The following is a 19,677-nucleotide window of genomic DNA, read 5'->3' on the forward strand; positions in this document are numbered from 1 at the left end:
ATTGCTAATGACCTCCGCCAGTTGTGGAAAATTATCTAAGTTAGGCTCAAAATTGGATGAGTCTATATTATTATTATCGCAACCCAAGTTAGCTAAAACATTTGGTGCTTTGTTTCCCTCTCAAACAATGTGTGCAATATGATACTCATTGAAGGTAGTTAATAATGTCTATATTTTCTTTAAAACATAAATCATAAAAATATTTGTTTGAAGTAGAATAAGTAGCCATAATACAGATGAAAATAACACACAAAACTAATAAAAGATATAGAATTTTAGTCTGTTCTAGGTAGGGTAATTGTAAGAAAGCAGAATTTTATGTATAAAAACAATTAAAGTGAAATTCACAAAACATGAAATCGTTATGATGACTGCCCAAAAAGTGTGTTTATATAAATACACATGTATATATAATGGGGACATGCAATTTAATTATACAATGCTAAAAAAAGAAACCCTAAAACCCATTTAATCTCGAAGCAGAAAATACCTTTTTTTCCATGAGGTTTGATAATGGCGTTTGTTAGAAGCTAGAATACAAGTTTGACAATGTATTTTGAAACACACCAAAGCTTCATGGAAACACACAGTTGAATGGTTAGGAAGGAGAAAACCAAAAAAACAAAACCCTAAAACCTAGATAAAACTATGAAAAACATTTAATTTGGAAGTGACAATTACCTATGATTTTTTGAGGTTTGATAATGGTATTAGTTTGGAATAAACCAAGTAGTCATAATACAAATGAAAATAGCAACCAGAAAGATTAAATGCAAACATGTAAAGACGTAGTTTAATGGTTAGTTGGGAGAAATCCTTAAAACATAACCCTAAAACATTAAATTTGGAAACGACAATTACATGTGCTTCTACGAGGTTTGATAATGGCATCCATTTGGAGTAGACCAAGCAACCAGAATACAAATGAAAATAGCAACTAGATTCGATAACGCATTGGAAATATAAAAAATACCCACAGTTAAAAATGAAAACCATTCAATCTCAAAGCGGAAATTACTTGTGCTTCCACGAGGATTGAAAATGGCGTCCGTTTGGAGCAAATCAAGTAGCCAAAATACAGATAAAAATAGCAACCAAATTCGATAACATATTTCGAAATACACTACAATTAATTTAATGGGGACACATAGTTTAATGGATAGTTGACAAAAATATAAAAAAAAACCCACAGAAAAATATGAAAACCATTTAATCTAGAAGCAAAAATTACTTGTGGTTCGCCAAGGGTTAATAATGACATTCATTTGCACTAGACTAAGAAGCCAAAATAAAGATGAAAAATACACCACAACTGGTTTAATGGAATCAAACAGTTTAATGGTTAGTTAAGAGAAATATCAAAAAAACCCATACAAAAGTATGAAAACCATTTAATCTGGAAGAAAAAATTACCTATGGTTCACTGAGGGTTTATAATGGCATTCATTTGGAGCAGACTAAGTAGACAAAATATAGATGAAATCAGCAGCCAAGTTCAATAATGCATTTGTTTCCGTAGAAGATTTTTATGAAATACAAATGAATATAGTAGACAGGTTCAATACTGTATTTTCCAATACACCACAACTCTTTTTTTTTTCCATATAAGATTTAACGGAGACATGACGTGGCTGTAGGTAGTGCTCGCATGCTGCAATTTACATGACCACTAATAAATGTGGCGTGAGAAATGTGAGTTGGATGCAACATTAGAGGTAAAGATTAAATTTAAAAAAACAAAAACTGCTAATAAATGTGTGGTTAGAAATGTGAGATCAAAGTGACACTGAAACTTAATGCCAACTTTTTTGGATGTTGTGCGGGCTAATTTTTTGGGTGATTGACAATTTTCCGAGCTTAAAAGCCCACACTAAAGTTTATGGACCAACAAAACCTATTGTAGGGGAGAGGATCTAGTAGTTGTGCACCCTAACTTTGCGCTTCTCAAAATATTATAAGGAAATTTCAAATCACTCCCAATTTTAAAACAACTTACTTGGCAAGTCCCCTACTTGTAATTAAGGTTTCAGGGCCACATTTGATGCCACATCAGCATGCTTTTTGCCAAGGCATCCAAAACAGCCCCCAAAAAAGGTGAGACCAATAGTCGTGCTAAAGGGGCCCCAATATTTGTGCAGCTGATGTGGCATCACATGATTGGTTGCTTTTCACAATGAATGGTACATTTCATTTAGTTATTGGTAGTCATCATCACTAATAACAACTTTAAAGTCACAACTATTAGTGCAATGTTGTCAAAAATATTGGACATGAAATCAACAAGTATGATTATCAAATCAACAAGTTCTATCACAACAATTGAAACACATTCAACTACTGAATTCTCTCCCCTACTTAACAATATCCACAATTGATAGGAGACAACTCGGTATTTAAAGGTATATTAAAGGTATTTTTCAGAAGTGTGTCCTTTCACGTTTTGAAATTTGCACAAATTTCTATTAAAGGAATGAGCACGTTCTATTGAACAAAAGTAGCCTGAGAAAGTTAGCTGATATAGACTTTCACACATGTTAGCTGATATAGACTTGAACAATGATATAATAAAGTACACCGTGGGAAATACGGTGAATTTTATGGATACCTTCAGATCTAGAATCTTCTAGGGGGATTATAAATACACTACGTTGCAATGCTTGTTTGAAACATCGATATCTGCAATAGTAAATCCTTTTAGGCAAGTAAAGAGAAGAGGTTTCCATTGCAATGGAGAAGGCAGGCTTAGGAGAGTTTAATGCGGAGGTTGTGGAGAGTTGCCTTGTGCAACCATGCCTGCCTTCGCCCAGAGGCACTCTCTATCTCTCCAACCTTGATAACCAGCCAGCTGCGAGAATGGCCTTCAATACTTTGCTTGTGTATAAGGCTTCTGAGAATGTTTTACCAGATCCTGCCAAAACAATCCGAGAAGCTCTGTCAAAGGTGTTGGTGTATTATTATCCTGTGGCTGGGAGATTGAGAAAGAAAGAAGATGGGAAGCTTCAAGTGGAGTGCACAGGAGAAGGTGTTCTCTTTGTTGAAGCCATGGTAGACAAGAGCCTGTCAGTCCTTGGAGATTTGGATCAGCTCAAGCCATCATTTAAGCAGCTGCTTTTTAGGTTTCCTTCCAATACAGCTATTGAGGACGTTCATCCCATGGTTATTCAGGTAACATCGCTTTAAGAAAGATAAAATAACTAGGAAAATTCACTTAAAAAAATATTGTTGTTGTATTTATTTGACAATATAAAGTGTTGATGTAACATGTTTATTGATGGTATATGTTTTTTTAATGATCAATTTTATTATAGGTGAACCATTTTGCATGTGGAGGTTTTGTTGTAGCACTGAATTTTCACCATTGTATATTTGATGGACGAGGGGTAGGACAATTTCTCAACGGTCTTGGAGAGATGGTTAGAGGACATGTTAAGCTATCTATTGAACCAATATGGGATAGAGAGCTTCTTAAACCAAGGAACATGCTAGTTCATGAGTTAGAATTCATTGAAGAAAAGAAACAGAGTACATCTCACTTAGAGATACCTCCAATATATAAAGAATCAGTTCAAATGTCTCTTACCTTAGATTTTGAGACAATTAAATATGTGAAAGATGGAATTATGCCAGAATCTATTGATATTTGTACTACATTTGAGATTTTTGCAGCTTTGGTTTGGCGAGCAAGGACCAAGGCACTTGAAATTCCACATACTCAAAGTGTTAGTATTTCCTTTGTAGTAGACGTAAGTAGATCATTTAATCCCCCACTACCAAATGGATACTATGGAAATAGTATTGTTGGTGCTTTCGCAGAAGCTATTGTGCATGATGTCATAAACAAACCACTTTCATATCTAGTGAATATTATAAAGAAAACAAAAATGTCACTAACTAATAGGTATCTTCGATCAATAATTGATACAGAACAATTTCCAGCAAATGTTCATAGCAACCAAGCTAATATAATTTTAAGTGATTGGAGGTGGTTGGGATTCAATGAAGTTGACTTTGGATCAGGAACTCCAGTGAACATATGTCCTATGTTCTGGAATGAGAATGGATTCAACTTGTCAAATGTTTTTCTCTTTCTCCATTCTCCTAAGAGGACGAATGATGGATTTAAGGTGATAACGTGGATGCCTCCACAAGAATTCAATTTATTTGAAATTGAAATAGAAGCCATCACCAACAAATATGCTATGAACAGTTAGGTGGTTTTTTTGTTGTCTGTTAGGTATCAGTTTTATGTGTCTATCTTTGGGACAATGTTTTGTAAACAGGGTTTTGAGTCCCTTCAAAACTTTTATCCTATAATAAGAAACAAATGTGTTATGAATGCTTCTAAACACTAATGTATTGGTTAAACCTTTTCATTTTTAAATAAAATTTTAGATGAGCTCATGGACAAACTTTCTCAAAGTAAATTAGTTTTTTTATGTTTATCATAGAATCATTAAATCTATAAAGTGGTTTGGATAAAGAAAATAAAAAATTAATGCTTCTAAATTAAAGTCATATTTTTTCAAAAAAAAATGACACATTAATTAAATATTGAATTTTTATCTTAATTTAATTTCTAAATATATTTCCCTCTTCACATAACCAATTATTTTTGTTTATATGATTTATTTTTCCTATCTTAAATATCAATTATATTAGTAATTTATTATTTTTATGTACTAAAATTGTATTAGATGATCGTTTTTAGTAATCTTCTTCCATCTCAACAATTTAAAGTTTTTATGTAGTAAAGAATTTATGTTTTACAGTGTCGAAATTAATGGATTTAATAAAATATTTTAGATTTGCATAAGTAGACATAAAAGTAACAAGTATTTAGACATAATTATATAATAATTTTAATTTAAAATATAACAATTTTAATTTTAAAATTTTAGATGTCCTTTTAGTAACCTCTTGAAGGAAATCACTAGATAATAATATCATTTTATTTTATTTTATTTAATATGTTTTAAATACAAGATGTTATTGTTAGGGTTTTAGTTTATAGATAATGAATTACAATATAATTTTTTATAAAAAAATTGTAATGAAATTGATATATATATTTTTAATTGTTAGTAATATTCTCCATTTTTTTTCTACATAAGGAAAAAGCATATATATATATATATATATATATATATAAAGAAAGTTACATGTTGCTTTCATAAGCAAGGCTCTTTATTAGCCAGATGAGCACCCTGAAGGCTATGATCAAAATACAATACAAAATATTCAAGATTAGCTATTATCATGGCTCTTTTTTAGCTAGATGAGTACCTTGAATTTTATGATCAAAATTCAAATTTTTTTCCAATCCTTACGAAGTATTCAAGATAAACTATTACTGCTCTCATTAATATTCTCTATGTTAGTATTGGTTTGAATATTATAGTTTATATTTTGAATATATTAAGAAGTGAAATTTAGTTCCAAAATCTTTACATAAAAAATTAGCATATATACAAAATCGTAAAAAGATGGGGCAACCAACACAATTGTGAGAAAGTTGTGAGGACAAAATAAATTAAAAAGGAGGAACAATATCATAACTAAAACTAGTAGTTTTCACTCCCATGATGAGCCTATGAAACATGCTTTGGAAGACCTTTATTCTTTCTTTCAACAATAGTTTAGAAAACCTCGTTATCCATATCCACTAAAATTGGATAGAATGGAGACAAAATTCCCTTTGAGGTCTCAATTTGGGGTGGCACATGAGGAGAGTAATACATAATTAGTGAAGTTTAAATTAGAGAAGCAACTAGAAAAATTAGAGTAGAAACACCAACACCAACCAGTAAAAGTGGTTGTGATTTGATGGAGGAGTGGTAAGAAACATTGATGGAGAAGGGAGAACCTCTGCATCAATGACTATAGGAACAAAAGTGTGTAAAGTATAACAAACCTAGACCATATCCTCAATAAGGTGTTCTTGAAGAGAATCATTTCAACAAGAGGAAGATCTTGAGACCTTATGGTGTAGGAAAATTGATGACAATTTTTTTAACATGGCAAAGCGTTTCCTACAATTGAAGGGGATGTCTCTTAGTCCAAAGTATGACCCCCAAGAGTATTTTGCCACTCGCAAACCAAACTCTACCTAGAAGTGTACAAAAAAAAAAAAAAAAAAAAAGAATAACTAGTGAGAAAAAATAGTAGCTGCTTGATACACCACAATAAAATGTCTTATAAATTTTCCAATACATTCATGGTAATAATTGTGTCATCAATGAAAAGGAAGATTAGGGAGTATATTTTAAACTAGCATTTGATTTGAAAGGATTTAGTGAGATGATTAAAGGAGGAAAACAAAGGATTTAGTAAGAGGACATTTTGGCTCCAGAACGATGAGCAACCATCTAAATATATTATGATGTAATACTGAATTGAATGTAATCATAATTAACCCTTGGAGCAAGGGTAAATTTTAAGTTTACCTTGTGTAATAGGCCACCTAGATGAGGCCACAATCTATAAAATCCACAAATTAGTCCTTTTTAAGACAAATATTCATTTTTTAAAAGTTCATTCTAAAAAAGAACAACAAAGAAAGACAAAACACAATATAACAAAGGCTTTCCAAATGTAAGAGTAGCAAGAAAAATAACAAAAAATATAATATTGAATTCCTTTGATGTAGGATATTAAATAACTAAGTAGTAATCGCCAAAGATATAGGTAATTTGGGAAAGATATTCATTCTTTAAATTACAAATAAGAGAATCCAAAATATTTCCTATGGCTCAAGATACATTAGAGATTCAATGTCTAGTGTCTTAAATCTTAGCAATGAACCCTTAGAAACATTAACATGTCCATGTAGCCTCCTAGAGTAGGTAACAAGGGCACAACAAATAAACTAAATTCTCATGATGAAATTTAGATGTCCCCAAATCTTCCACTAAGTGTAGAGGAAAGAAACTAGATAGGGCTAGGAAAACATCATTTCAAAATAAATTAAATTAGTTTTTACCCCCCAAAAAAATGCTATTCTAATTATTATTTTTATTTTTATTATTCTTAGTAAAGTCAAAAGAATTTAAAAAGTTAAAATCAATGAGGAAAAAATTCCTATCTTGATAATGAAAACAATTATTGATCGTTTCTCCCCTTTTGTGTAGCTAGACCACTAATTACTAAATTACTAATTTTAATTTGCATTTACAAATTCATAAGGAACAAAAAATTGATAGGAAATCTCATGTGACATATATGGTGGATTAAAAGACTGAATATTGATTCCTTTTATGGTATTGTTACCTAGAAGTCTACAAGTAATATCTTATGTGTAATATCATTAATAATATATAAGATATATACAATAGTAAATATTATTATTAACATATTAATATCATCCTTATCTAAATGAGAAGGAAGAAAGTAAAATTCTTTCCTTGCCCATTTTTTTACCTAAAACTATTATAGAATTTTGAATTTCTTTATAACTCTCAATCATTTATCTCATATAGATAAGAGGAATGCTAATATAGATGCACATGCTTCCTATTTTTATAAAACTATTTGCACATGCTTCCTATTTTTATAAAACTATTTGTACTAGAATGATCTCTATTAACACAAAGACATTTCTTTATATGCAACTGTTTCTATGGTCTCTTATGCATGTATCTCACAAATATTAGATAATTTGATTAAATAGTTACTTTATTTAATTAATAATAATTATTCTAAAATCTTAATGATAGATGCTTCTTTCAACTAGCATATTTATTGTGCCTACTCTCATCACCTACATCATGTTCAACATGCATATCACTAATATCATGTTCATGTACCTCATCATCATCCTCAAATAAATCTCATGTCTTCATTTATCATGAGAAGAAAATAGATTATTATAGACCTACAAATTTTGATTATTGAGAGCTAGTAGAAATGCTTACCTACATTAATATCACCCTCCAGATGTATCATATAAATTAGTCATGTATTGTATCATTTTCATGAAATCTATACAGTGTTGTATGTCGCCCCATCAACTATATCATAATTAAAAATGTATTTTTTATGTATCCCTTGAGAATACCCCTAGATTTGTTTGACGATCTAATAAGGGAATCTGTAAATGTATTTACATCAAGTAAAAATTCAAGCACATCATCTAAAGGCCCGTTTAATCATTTAACTTTTATAAAATTTTGAGGCTTGGAGGTAAGAACATTGGTCAAATTAGGAATAAGGTGAATGATTATCATTTCATTTTGCTTGTGACTACCATTTTGAAAATTATTTTAATTTTAATATTGTGAAGGGTAGGAAGAAGTGTAATACCACTGATTTTTGTGTTTTCATATTTTTATGTGGATTGATTCATATACCCATACATGTATATTTGATGAACAAGATTCTTAAAATCACCATTTATTTGTATCCACATCAGTATTCTATGTAATTTACAAGATATTTATGTTATTCACATGATATTATTATGTAATAATGGACTATGTTTTCTTTTCATTTACTATGAATGGATGCCTAGTGGATGAGTGTTCAAATATTTTGTTTTTAAATTTTTATTTTTTTAAAATTTTTATTTGGAAATATGTTGGTTTGGTTTTAAAATGTAAAAAAATGATGCTGAATATTAAAAAGGGCTATAAGTGAATTTAAATTTTTCATTTTGGGTGATATAATGATTAAGGGAAATCAATTGAGAAATAAAGAAAAATTCTATTTATTTATTTTTAAAAAGTGAAGTTCAAAATTGGGGTTAACAAGAAAAAGATGTATTCATTTGATACTTAAGTGTAGAAACTAAAAAATGGCCAACTCATGTGTCTCCTATTATTAGTATATTGTGCACATATTCTTTACTGACCTAATTTTCCCAATTCCTTCCAATTATTCAAAATTGTTCAAAATTTGACCTAATTAAGGTCTCTAGATGCCAGTTTGACTAATTTGCCTTTTTTGATTTAATTAATTATTTAATTGATTAATCCTTTCTTTACTAGTTATTTTTCTTAATCTTTTAATCTTTCATCATTTAACCATCTCCTTTTAATATTATTTAATTAATTTTAATTTTCATCTCCCTCAATTACACCGAAGACATACCCTATGTGAAAAAATTGCCCCACTTAAAAATCAACGACATAGAATTTGCTAGGGAGATACAAGACGATGAAAATCATCCACACCGTTCAATTTTCTTTTAACTGCCTATGAAGACCGTCGAAACGTCTCCACTGACCTATTAGGTGTGGTAAGCGGTTTTGAACCGCCTATAAATAAGCAAAATGAAGGCTTACTTTTTTCACGTTTTCCTATTCCTCCTGCGCTTCATTAATACTCTCATGTGATATGTGGAGAAACGACAAACACAGGAAACATAATTTAATTTTGATATCATTTAAATTATATATAAAAATAATAGTGGACTTTGATCATAATTACTTCTAGAGTGACAACATATGTTTTTCATGCATATTTTAAGTTGCTTCTTTTCAATAAAATTAAATCTTCTCCAATTGGACTTTTCTTTAAAATTTAATTTTCTCCAATTTTGATGTTTTGATTGCCAAACACCTAGGAAAAGTAGTTTGAATTTAATTTTCTTAAGAAAGTTTACAGGCACATTTTATTATTTAAATTAGAGAATTTTAGTTTGTTGAATTGTTTTTTAGGAAAATAAATAAATAAAAATATATATTATTTAATCAATAGTTTTAAAATATTTAAAATAATTTTTTATTTTTTAAATATATTCGTGTGCTATTGATTTTTTTAATTTATTTTTCTATTGTTTGATATGAACTATACTTTTTATATATTTTTATTTGTGTTTTAATTCTAATCAATTAATTTTATTTAATTATTTATTAATCTAATAATCTAATTATATACTAAGATTTTGAGTTTATATATTTTGACTTTAGATTTTTGTTTATTTTATTTTAATTTTTAATTTAGATTTAAATTTGAAATAAATCTTAATATTTTTAAAATTCATTTTATAAAATTAGAGGAATCCACTTTCACCAACTTCTTTTTTTTGTTTATCATTAAATTCTAATAAATTAATTTTATCGAAATATTTATTACCTTAATAAATTAATTATATACTAAGGTTACTTGATTTATTTTGAATTATTATTTTCATTTTATATATTTTGACTTTAGATTTTTGTTTATTCTATTTTAATTTTTAATTTACATTTAAATTTTAAATCATGAACTAATTATTTGTGCAAATTTTATGAAATTAGAATAATTGACTTTTCCTCAACTTCTCTTTTTCTCCTTTTCTTAATGATATTTTATTTAATAGTAGTGATAGTTTAACTTTCTATTAACATGTTACTATTGTTTAATAATAATTATATATTTTTTTATTACTAATTTAATTTTTTCTAAATTATTATTTTTATTAACATTTTGATTTTATATTTTTGAATTTCACATTTTTGTTTAAACTAATTTTGTTTTTAATTTAGAATTAAATTTAAAATTATTCTAATTATTATGTCATTATAAAATCAATATAAGCTATTACAAGTAATTCAATTTTTTTTTTTTTTTGTTTTATTAAAAGTTTAATTATTAATATCTCTCAAAAACACTTGCCTCTACCACCTTCTTTATCTATCACATATTTAAGTACTTAAAATTAACTTAATAAGTTAATTATATACAAGGTTAGTTTATTTATTATTAATTTTTTAATTATTATTTTTATTGACATTTACATTTTTTATATTTTGACTTTGTTTTTTATTCTATTTTTGTTTTTAATCTATATTTATATTTATTTATTTATTTTATTTATGTCTATTTGGTGAAATTACTATAACAAATAATAGCTATTAGTAGCTCAATTTATATTATTTTGTTTTATTAAAATCAGTTTCTCTCTCTCTCTCTCTCTCCAAATATCATTCCATGTATCTTTATCTTTCTATCTCTTTGTCTCTCCCTCTCTCATTATATCCCTCATTCTACCTTTATTTCTCACTCCCTCTTCTCTCCTTATGTGTCTCCCTCTATATATTTATCTCTCTATCACACCCTCTATCTTTCTCAATTTATATATATATATATATAGACATCTCTCATTATTATGACTATTACTTGTCTCTCTATCTCTCTATCTCTCTCCATATCTTTCCCTCTCACTCATATAGACACAAACTACCTATTTATCCCCCTCTACCTCTATCTCTATGTTTCTATCTTCGCACTCTTCATCTATTGCTATTACTTGTCTCTATCACCTTCCTTTTTCTCTCACTCTTACATCCTCTATCTCTATCTCCCTATATTTTGCTTCCCCTCTCTATCTCAATATCTTTCCCTTTATCCATATCACTCCCCCTTTCACTCTTTATCTATTTAGCTATCTCTCCCCTATAGGAGTTGAGAAAATACAACACCACAGGAGCCTAAAGATCTTCTGCAAGCCGAATAACCTGTTACAAGGAGAAGCAATGAAGCAAAATCTGAAGAACATACAAAACATAGAGAATATGCTCAAAAAGAGAGAGCTCAATATTCACAAAAATATGTAATGTGATTCTTACAATGAAAAGAAAGAACTCAACCTTTAATAGGTCAAGAAACCCTAAAAAGGGAAAACCTAGGTTTGCACATAATAATTAATTAAAACAATTAATTATATGCACCTAAAGTTAGCTTAAATGTAAAAGAGATAAAGGGAACTTAAATAATTAAACAAAGAATGTTTAATTAATCAAGTAAATACCCGAATACTCTAACACCCCCCCTTAAGCTAGACTTAGGGAGAAGCTAAAACCTAGAACAACTACTGAAAGCATGAAAGATGGGTCCCGACAACAAGGCCTGATCAGGTACCCAAATACAATGAAATCTCTATGAACTGGAGAAATAGAGAAAACCACATGGGAACAAAACTCTACTCCAAAAAGAGATGGAAAAAAATATCATTGAAGCATGAAGACCCTGCAAACTCTGTCGAAGAATAACTGCTGATCTGAAGAACATCCACTGAACTAGAACATGACCATGTAGAGAAGACTGTAATCTGCATGAGTGCCCTCAAATGACACTACTCGAATCAGGAGGCAAACAAGGCAAAACAACTGAAATCGAAGATACAGATGGCATGAGAAACCAAAGCCTGAAGAGCTGATCAATCGAAACATGGAAGCATTAGAACCAACAGGATAAACCTCCCCATAATGTGGAAGTGGGAGAGGGACAGGAACACTGAAAAAGACAGCCAAAAACAACTGCATGACGAAGAACCAAGAACATCAAAGGTGCTGAGACACATCATCATGAGGCGAATGTCGTGGAAGGAACACTCACTTGACAAAGGAAGATGGCAAACAAAGGCAAACATCAACCCCCTCATGGCACTTGATCAACAGTGCGTGTACAACAAGACACAAGATATGCAAGATTCCAAGTAAACAATGCATGATGGCACTTTATCTCAGTGCGTTTGCATAATTACAAGCTACAATGATAAGAAGACTAGAAATAGAAACGAGAATCAAAACAGAGACACCCTACTCAGAAAAGAGATCCCAGGACCTGAAACAACCACGATATCCACCAGAGTGCTTAAAAGCAAAAAACTGAATAAAATATGCATGGACCAGAATCTGGAAAAAAACTCATATTTCTGGAAAGTACACAGAACACGCTTTCCGAAAATATAAAGTTTTCAAAAAACGGAGGTCGGATGCTCATTCTACGTCTCCCGGAGTGCAAAAAAGAGACCTCAATTTGACTGTAAAAAAACACAGTCAAACAACAAAATTGGAATAAATTACCAACACCATGAGGTCGGCTTCGGAACCAGCTTTCCAACGCCTATCTGTTCACCAAAATCCGACTCCGTATGCCCAAGATAGGGCCAAAAAACCAAACCCCCCCATAAAAGGCCCAAAAAAGGGGTCTGGTGGCCTGTTGGTGGTCCGGTGGCCAGGGAGCGGAGCTCCGGTGGCGCACTGGTGGCGGCCGGGTGGCAGGGCGGCGACTGAGGAGCGGACGGAGCCGGGCTGCCGGCAGTGCTGGTAGGCGACGGCCGGAAGGTGAGCGGCGACCGGGTTGTGACTGGCCGGCGGCGGCAGCGCAGGGAGGCGGAGACGGCGGACCTGGCCGGCGGGGAGCCGGAGCGGCGATATGCGGTGGCCGGCGGGGGCAGTTCGCTGGCGGTGGGAGACTCGCCGGCGGAGGAAGATCGTGGGCGGCGGGAGCCGGAGGAACAGCGGCGGCGTCCGGAAAAGGACGGAGGGGCCGCCGGCGGGGGCCGCAGGGGCCGGACTGACAAGCCTGTCAGTCCGGTACCCTGCGGTACCCACAAACCCCAAAAAAACTTTCCCAAAAAATTTTTTTTTCTTAAAAAGAAACAAATCTCCCCCTTTTTTTTTTTCACCTTTTTTTTTTTTTTCAAAAGAAAATTTCGGCCTGCATGCCGTAAAAAGGCAAATTTTTATTTTTATTTTAAAAAATTTTCTCGATCTGCGTGCCAGGGTCGTACGGCCTAGATCTGAGAAAAAAATTGCTCCCAGAGGCTCAGGAACCAAAATAGGTCAAATTTTATATGACCATAGGGGTTTTCGGGCCTTCTGAGCACGATGGTGAGGTCCGTTTAGGCCCAAAGTGCTCAGAAAAAAAGCTCAAACCCTAGGTACACAAAAAAATTCCTGAAACCCCAGATCTACTTCCAAAGCCAAAAATCTCAAAACAAGAACAGGCAGCTGTAGATCCACGCTCTGATACCATATAGGAGTTGAGAAAATACAACACCACAGGAGCCTAAAGATCTTCTGCAAGCCGAATAACCTGTTACAAGGAGAAGCAATGAAGCAAAATCTGAAGAACATACAAAACATAGAGAATATGCTCAAAAAGAGAGAGCTCAATATTCACAAAAATATGTAATGTGATTCTTACAATGAAAAGAAAGAACTCAACCTTTAATAGGTCAAGAAACCCTAAAAAGGGAAAACCTAGGTTTGCACATAATAATTAATTAAAACAATTAATTATATGCACCTAAAGTTAGCTTAAATGTAAAAGAGATAAAGGGAACTTAAATAATTAAACAAAGAATGTTTAATTAATCAAGTAAATACCCGAATACTCTAACATCCCCTCCCCCCCTCTCTCCTCTCATTTTCTCCATCTGTCACCTCATATCTCCTACCCTATATCTCTATGTATCTCTCTCTCTCTCTCTCTCTCTCTCTCTCTCTCTCTCTCTCTCTCTCTCTCTCTCTCTCTCTCTCTTCCCCTCCCTGTCTCCCCCCTTTTATTTATTCCCATATCTTACTCAACTCCCTCCTTGTTTCCTATCTATCTCTCTATCTCTACCTCTCTTCTCATATATCTTCATATCTTTCTCATTCTCTTTCTCTCTCCCTCACTCCATCCCTATTTATCTAGCTCGGCTCTATGTTTTTTTGTCTCTTTATTTGTCTCTCTGCCTCCATCACTCTCCCTCTTCCCCTCTTTCTATATCTCCTTACATCTCCAACTCTTTATCACCATATATCTCTCTCTATCTATCCCTTTCTCTCTTCCTCTATATCTCTCCATTTCTCCCTCTTTATCTCTCACTTTATAATCATATCCACCTCTATCTTCCTTTCCCTCTATCTCTCCCATTCTATAACTCCTTATATCTCTATCTCTATCTCTCTATCCCACCATCTATATCGATCTATATCTCCCTCTCTATTCCTCTCTCCCTCTATATTCATCTATATGTCTATCTTCCACTCTTCCCCTCTCCCCCCATCTATCGTACATTATGTCTTTATATGTCTCTATCTCCCTCTCACTCATCTTTCTATCATTTTCTATCCATTTATTTCTATATCTATATCTTTTTATCTCTCTCTATGTTCCCCACTATCTATCTTTGTTTCTTCCCCTATCCATCTCTATGTCTTTATATCCCCCATCTATATATCCCCATATCTCACTCCCTCACCTGCTCCATATCCTCTCTCTCTCTCTCTCTCTCTCTCTCTCTCTCTCTCTCTCTCTCTCTCTCCCTCTATTTTTATCTCCCTCTATCTCTCCCCCACTCCATCTCTAGTTATCTATCTCTACTCTTTTGTTTGTCTTTTTATTTATCTTTATATCTTCTCCCCTCTCTATATCTCCTTATATTTCTAAGTTTCTATCAATTTATCTCACTATATACCTTTCTCTATCTCTCCAATCCTATCCCTATTCTATATCTCTTTATATATCTAATTCTCTATCACTTTATCTCACCATCCATATCTCTCTATCTCTCCCTCTCCCTCTTTCTCTCTCCTTCTATCTTCCTCTCTCCCCAACTATCTCTAGACATGTTCCTCTCTCTATTCATTTCCCCTTATCTTCATCTCTATAGATCTACCTTCTTCTCTCTCTCTCTCTCTCTCTCTCTCTCTCTCTCTCTCTCTCTCTTCTCTCTCTCTCTCTCTCTCTCTCTCTATACCCCCCTCTACTTCTTCCTATCCCTATATATCTACATGCCTCATTATCTTTATAACTTTATCTTTCCATATTTCTTCTTCCCTTTCTCCCTCCATCTCTATCTCAATATCTCTCCATACCTCTCTACCCCTACTTCTCTCCATCTCTCTACCTCTTTTTATATATCACTTCCTATCTCTATCTTTTTATTCCCTCCCTCACCTATTTTTTTATCGATGCTTAATAATAACATATTTGAAAATTAATAACAATCTCTCTCTCTCTCTCTCTCTAGACATGCCTCCCTTACTCTATCCATACATATCTCTTTATCTATCCCTCTCCCTCTTTCTATACCTTTATATCTATATCTCTTTGCCTCTCTAGCCCTGTCTCTCCATATTTCTTATCTCTATCTCATTATCTCTTCATATTTATCTACCCTTAAATTTCCCCCTCTCTATACTTCTCTATATACCACTTCCTAGCTCTATCTTTATCTATATATTTTATATTTTCATTCCTCTCTCTTCCTCTCTATATATTTAAGTTTTCCATCTCTACCTACCCCTCTCTCCTCTCTTTATCTTTATCTCTCATTCTCTCCATATCTCTCTCCCTCTCCCTCTCCCTCACCCTCTCCCTCTCCATCTCTATCTTCCTTACCCATCTCTCTATATTTCCCTCTCTCCCTCTTTTTATCCATATCTCTCCCCCCCCCCCTCTCTCTCTCTCTCTCTCTCTCTCTCTCTCTCTCTATATATATATATATATATATATATATATATATATATATATATATATATATATATATATATATATATTTCAAACACAACATGAGCCTAATTATCTACTTGATTGAAAGGCTTTATTTTTCCATGTAAGTGGATGCATAGCTAATTTGAAACAATCACTTCTTCAATTAGACATATATTGAACAAAAAACATGATTTGGTAAATGGCCTACAAGTTGACCTTATGTACTAAACAAATGTATGCATAAAATAGACCTTTTTTTTTATAATTATCTTTCCACACCTCCTCGGTGTACCCATTGCACACCAAGGTAAGATTCCTAGTTACATAATTTATTTAAATTATTTAATTAGATAATTATGTCCTTAAAATTAAATAAATATCTTTATTTATTTAATTTTTAAATTATCTTCTCATATGAGGATAATATTTATTTTTAAAAAAATTTAATTGTGTAATATCCTCGTAATTTAAAAAATGGCAATATTATCTTGGATATTTATGACATTTATTTTTTATTTTAAAAAATCTTGCTATTTGGAAATATCTCATTGTATCTTAATTTTAAGTTCGAAAATAAGGAATGCATCCTCTAAAATATCTAAGTTTTTTATGAGGAGATAATTAATAAATCTTGTTTATTAATTATCTCTATTTATCCTCTAGGATATTTTTCTCGCTTTTTCAATTTTCAATTCTTTTATTTATCTTTTTGAATGAAGATATTTTATAATTTTTAATTATTAAAATCTTCCTGATATTTTCAACCTACTAATTTAGTATTTATGGGAAGATAATTAAAGATATTATTATTTATCCTCATAATATCTTCCCATTCGCTTTCTACTATCGTCATCATTCCTTGAATGGTAGCTCTACCATGCGATTAATTTGGTCCATCCACCTGATTAAAAATATTTTTGATCTCGTCTGTCCATTAAGTCTCCAGTTTTCTATAAATTGGGACTCCTCTTTCAATCAAATAATCTAATTTTAGTAATTTTATTTTGTTAATCTATTTAGAAATGTAATTTCTGAGTAGTTTCATTCTATCAGCTTATCTAGTAATCATCTAGCTTAAGCATTTCCATTCTATCGAAATTATCTTTCATTTTACAGATTAATCTTACATAATCACACATTCCTAGTAAATCTTGAGCATTAGTTCCTTTCTTTTGTCTGTTTCATGCACCTGACATACAAGAAAGCAACATAGTGTCATTAGAGATTAAAGGAAGAATATTGGGGCCTCACTGAATATTCAAGGTTTGCATTAATTTTTGTAACTATGTTTTCATTTCAATGGTCTTGTTGGTTAGAATAGGAATAGTTAGCACGTGTGTTAAGTTTGTGGTTAGCTTCTAAGACATTGTTTACATTCATGCTTTGGTTTTGGTTTTCTAATTGTTTCCTTGATCTTTTCCTAATATTCTTTCTTTTCTTTTCTTGCAAGTTGTTGTGATAACAAGTTTAGACAAAGCAATGAAGACACAAATTTGATCAACAAATTTCACATAGTTTAATTAGATTGGTCAATTAACCTTCATCTAGATTAATTAGGTAGTTAAATGAAGAACAATCTTCATCTAGATTTAATTAGGATGGTTAATTGATCCAATTTTTTTAATCTATCTTTAATTGAGATAGTCAATTGATCAATTTTCACAATCTATCTTAATTAGAATGGGCAATTAATTATTATGTAAATTAATTAAGAGGTTAATTTGGACAAATTCACATCTAGATTATTCTAGGAGGTTAATGAACAACAATCTAAGAGAATCATACAATGAAATTGTTCCAATTCACACAAATCACTTAGTTGCTAATTGTTAGCAACAACAATGGAGGAAAACTGAGAGGGGGGGGATGTGAATCAATTTTCACTGGATATACAAACTTAACCACAAAATAGATCTGATAAACTGCAACAATAACAAAGATAAGCAAATTGTTAACAAAACACACAACACCAAGATTTTGTCGTGGAAAACCCGGTTAAGGGAAAAACCATGGTGGGAACCTACCCACAATAAGATGATACTCTGTAGTAGTAGTACATGAAATATTACAATGGGGAATACACTTGCATTCAGGCACACTGCCTAGAGCTAACTTCTCAAAAGATAATGACCCTAAAGGCTACAACCCTCAGGGAAGTCTCACTGACTTACATCAAGATTTGGACTACAATTTGGTAGGAATGAAGTGCAATAAAAACATCTCCAAATGCCTGATGATAGTTCCAGTTAAGAACAATTATCTTCCCTACAACACCAATCTCTCCTCAATGCATTACATCAAAACATGAATCCTTGTTCGCACATACACCACTCTTTGATAATGCAGACACAACCTTGATACCTAAATTACATGACAATATCACCTATTTATATAAATCATCAACCTTGACAACAATGTTGGCTAAACCCTCAACTCACAATTACAAAATTACATCACATGATACAAAGATTGACCACCAGACCAATATAATGATTTACATGACATAAAATGGACCCAAAACAAATGCCCAAACATGCAGCACCACTGAAAATCATGCCAAGATCAACCACAACACACTACACCACCAGAAAAAATGCATAACATGAAGAACATCTCTGGTTCAGCAAAATCACCAAAAACTCACACAATGATCAATGCAGATCATCAGGACAAATAGGAAATGATTAGGAAACACTAGAAATAACGTTAGAATCGTCAGTAACAACTACACCAACACCACTTATCAAATCTTCATCTGTCAACGTCTGGAACTCAAGAACACTCAAATAGCAAAAAATGACACGAGGAAAGATAACTTGCGGAGCACCAAATCATGAACCATTTGAAATGAAGATACACAAGAATATCTCAAACAATATCCCAAAATATCAGATCAACATTTGATCACACCAGAATATACAGGAGGAAATGTTGAACTCTGCAAAGCACTAATCAGATAAACAAACTGCAAAACTAGATCATATGATATGATCAATTAAGCTTCCCAGATCACCAACACCAATAGAAAAGAATATAATGATACTAAAGATACTCCATACACCAAACCATAATCATTGAACCAATCTACAATCACTTGAGCAGGAATATGTTGACATCAATGATAACAACATATCCTAGCAGCAACAATGTCCAACACTAATTGCATGTAGTGTCTTTTTTTTTTTTAATTGTGTATAGCATTTTCTAATTGCTTAAAGATTTTTGCTAATTGCATAAAGCTTTTTGTAATTGCATGTAGATTTTTTAAAATTGCATATATTCTCTTTTAAATGCATGTAGATTTTTTTTAAATTGCACATAGCTTTCTTGTAATTGCATAAAGCTTTTTGTAATTGTATATAGTTTTTTTTTAAAAATTGCATAAAGCTTTTTGTAATTGTATATAGTTTTGTTTTAAAAATTGCATAAAGCTTTTTGTAATTGTAGATAGATTTTTAAAAAATTGCATAATTTTTTTGGTAATTGCAT

At 31.9% G+C, this 19,677-nt stretch overlaps 2 protein-coding genes across 2 annotated transcripts in view; both read left to right on the forward strand.

Moving 5' to 3' along the window:
- Nucleotides 1-2,727: 2,727 nt before the first annotated feature.
- LOC131064151 (3'-N-debenzoyl-2'-deoxytaxol N-benzoyltransferase-like) lies at nt 2,728-4,211 on the forward strand. Its single transcript, XM_057998181.2, has 2 exons — nt 2,728-3,165; nt 3,309-4,211. The coding sequence occupies exons 1-2, from the start codon at nt 2,728-2,730 to the stop codon at nt 4,209-4,211; spliced, it is 1,341 nt and encodes a 446-aa protein (XP_057854164.2).
- A 189-nt stretch (nt 4,212-4,400) lies between these two features.
- LOC131064150 (3'-N-debenzoyl-2'-deoxytaxol N-benzoyltransferase-like) overlaps nt 4,401-19,677 on the forward strand; it is a 145,491-nt gene continuing 130,214 nt past the window's right edge. The window contains exons 1-2 of the mRNA XM_059221914.1: nt 4,401-4,419; nt 13,033-13,298. Of these exons, the coding sequence (XP_059077897.1) occupies nt 4,401-4,419; nt 13,033-13,298 (285 nt within the window). The remainder of the gene's footprint in view (nt 4,420-13,032; nt 13,299-19,677) is intronic.

This window comes from Cryptomeria japonica, chromosome 6 (assembly GCF_030272615.1).
Source record: "Cryptomeria japonica chromosome 6, Sugi_1.0, whole genome shotgun sequence".
Classification (NCBI taxonomy): Eukaryota; Viridiplantae; Streptophyta; class Pinopsida; order Cupressales; family Cupressaceae; genus Cryptomeria; species Cryptomeria japonica.

Bases quoted from the DNA above. Each gene is read 5' to 3' on its own strand.
- LOC131064151 (XM_057998181.2), top strand. From the start codon at position 2,728: ATGGAGAAGGCAGGCTTAGGAGAGTTTAATGCGGAGGTTGTGGAGAGT. The intron at 3,166-3,308 runs GTAACATCGCTT...ATTTTATTATAG, and splicing joins TTCATCCCATGGTTATTCAG to GTGAACCATTTTGCATGTGG.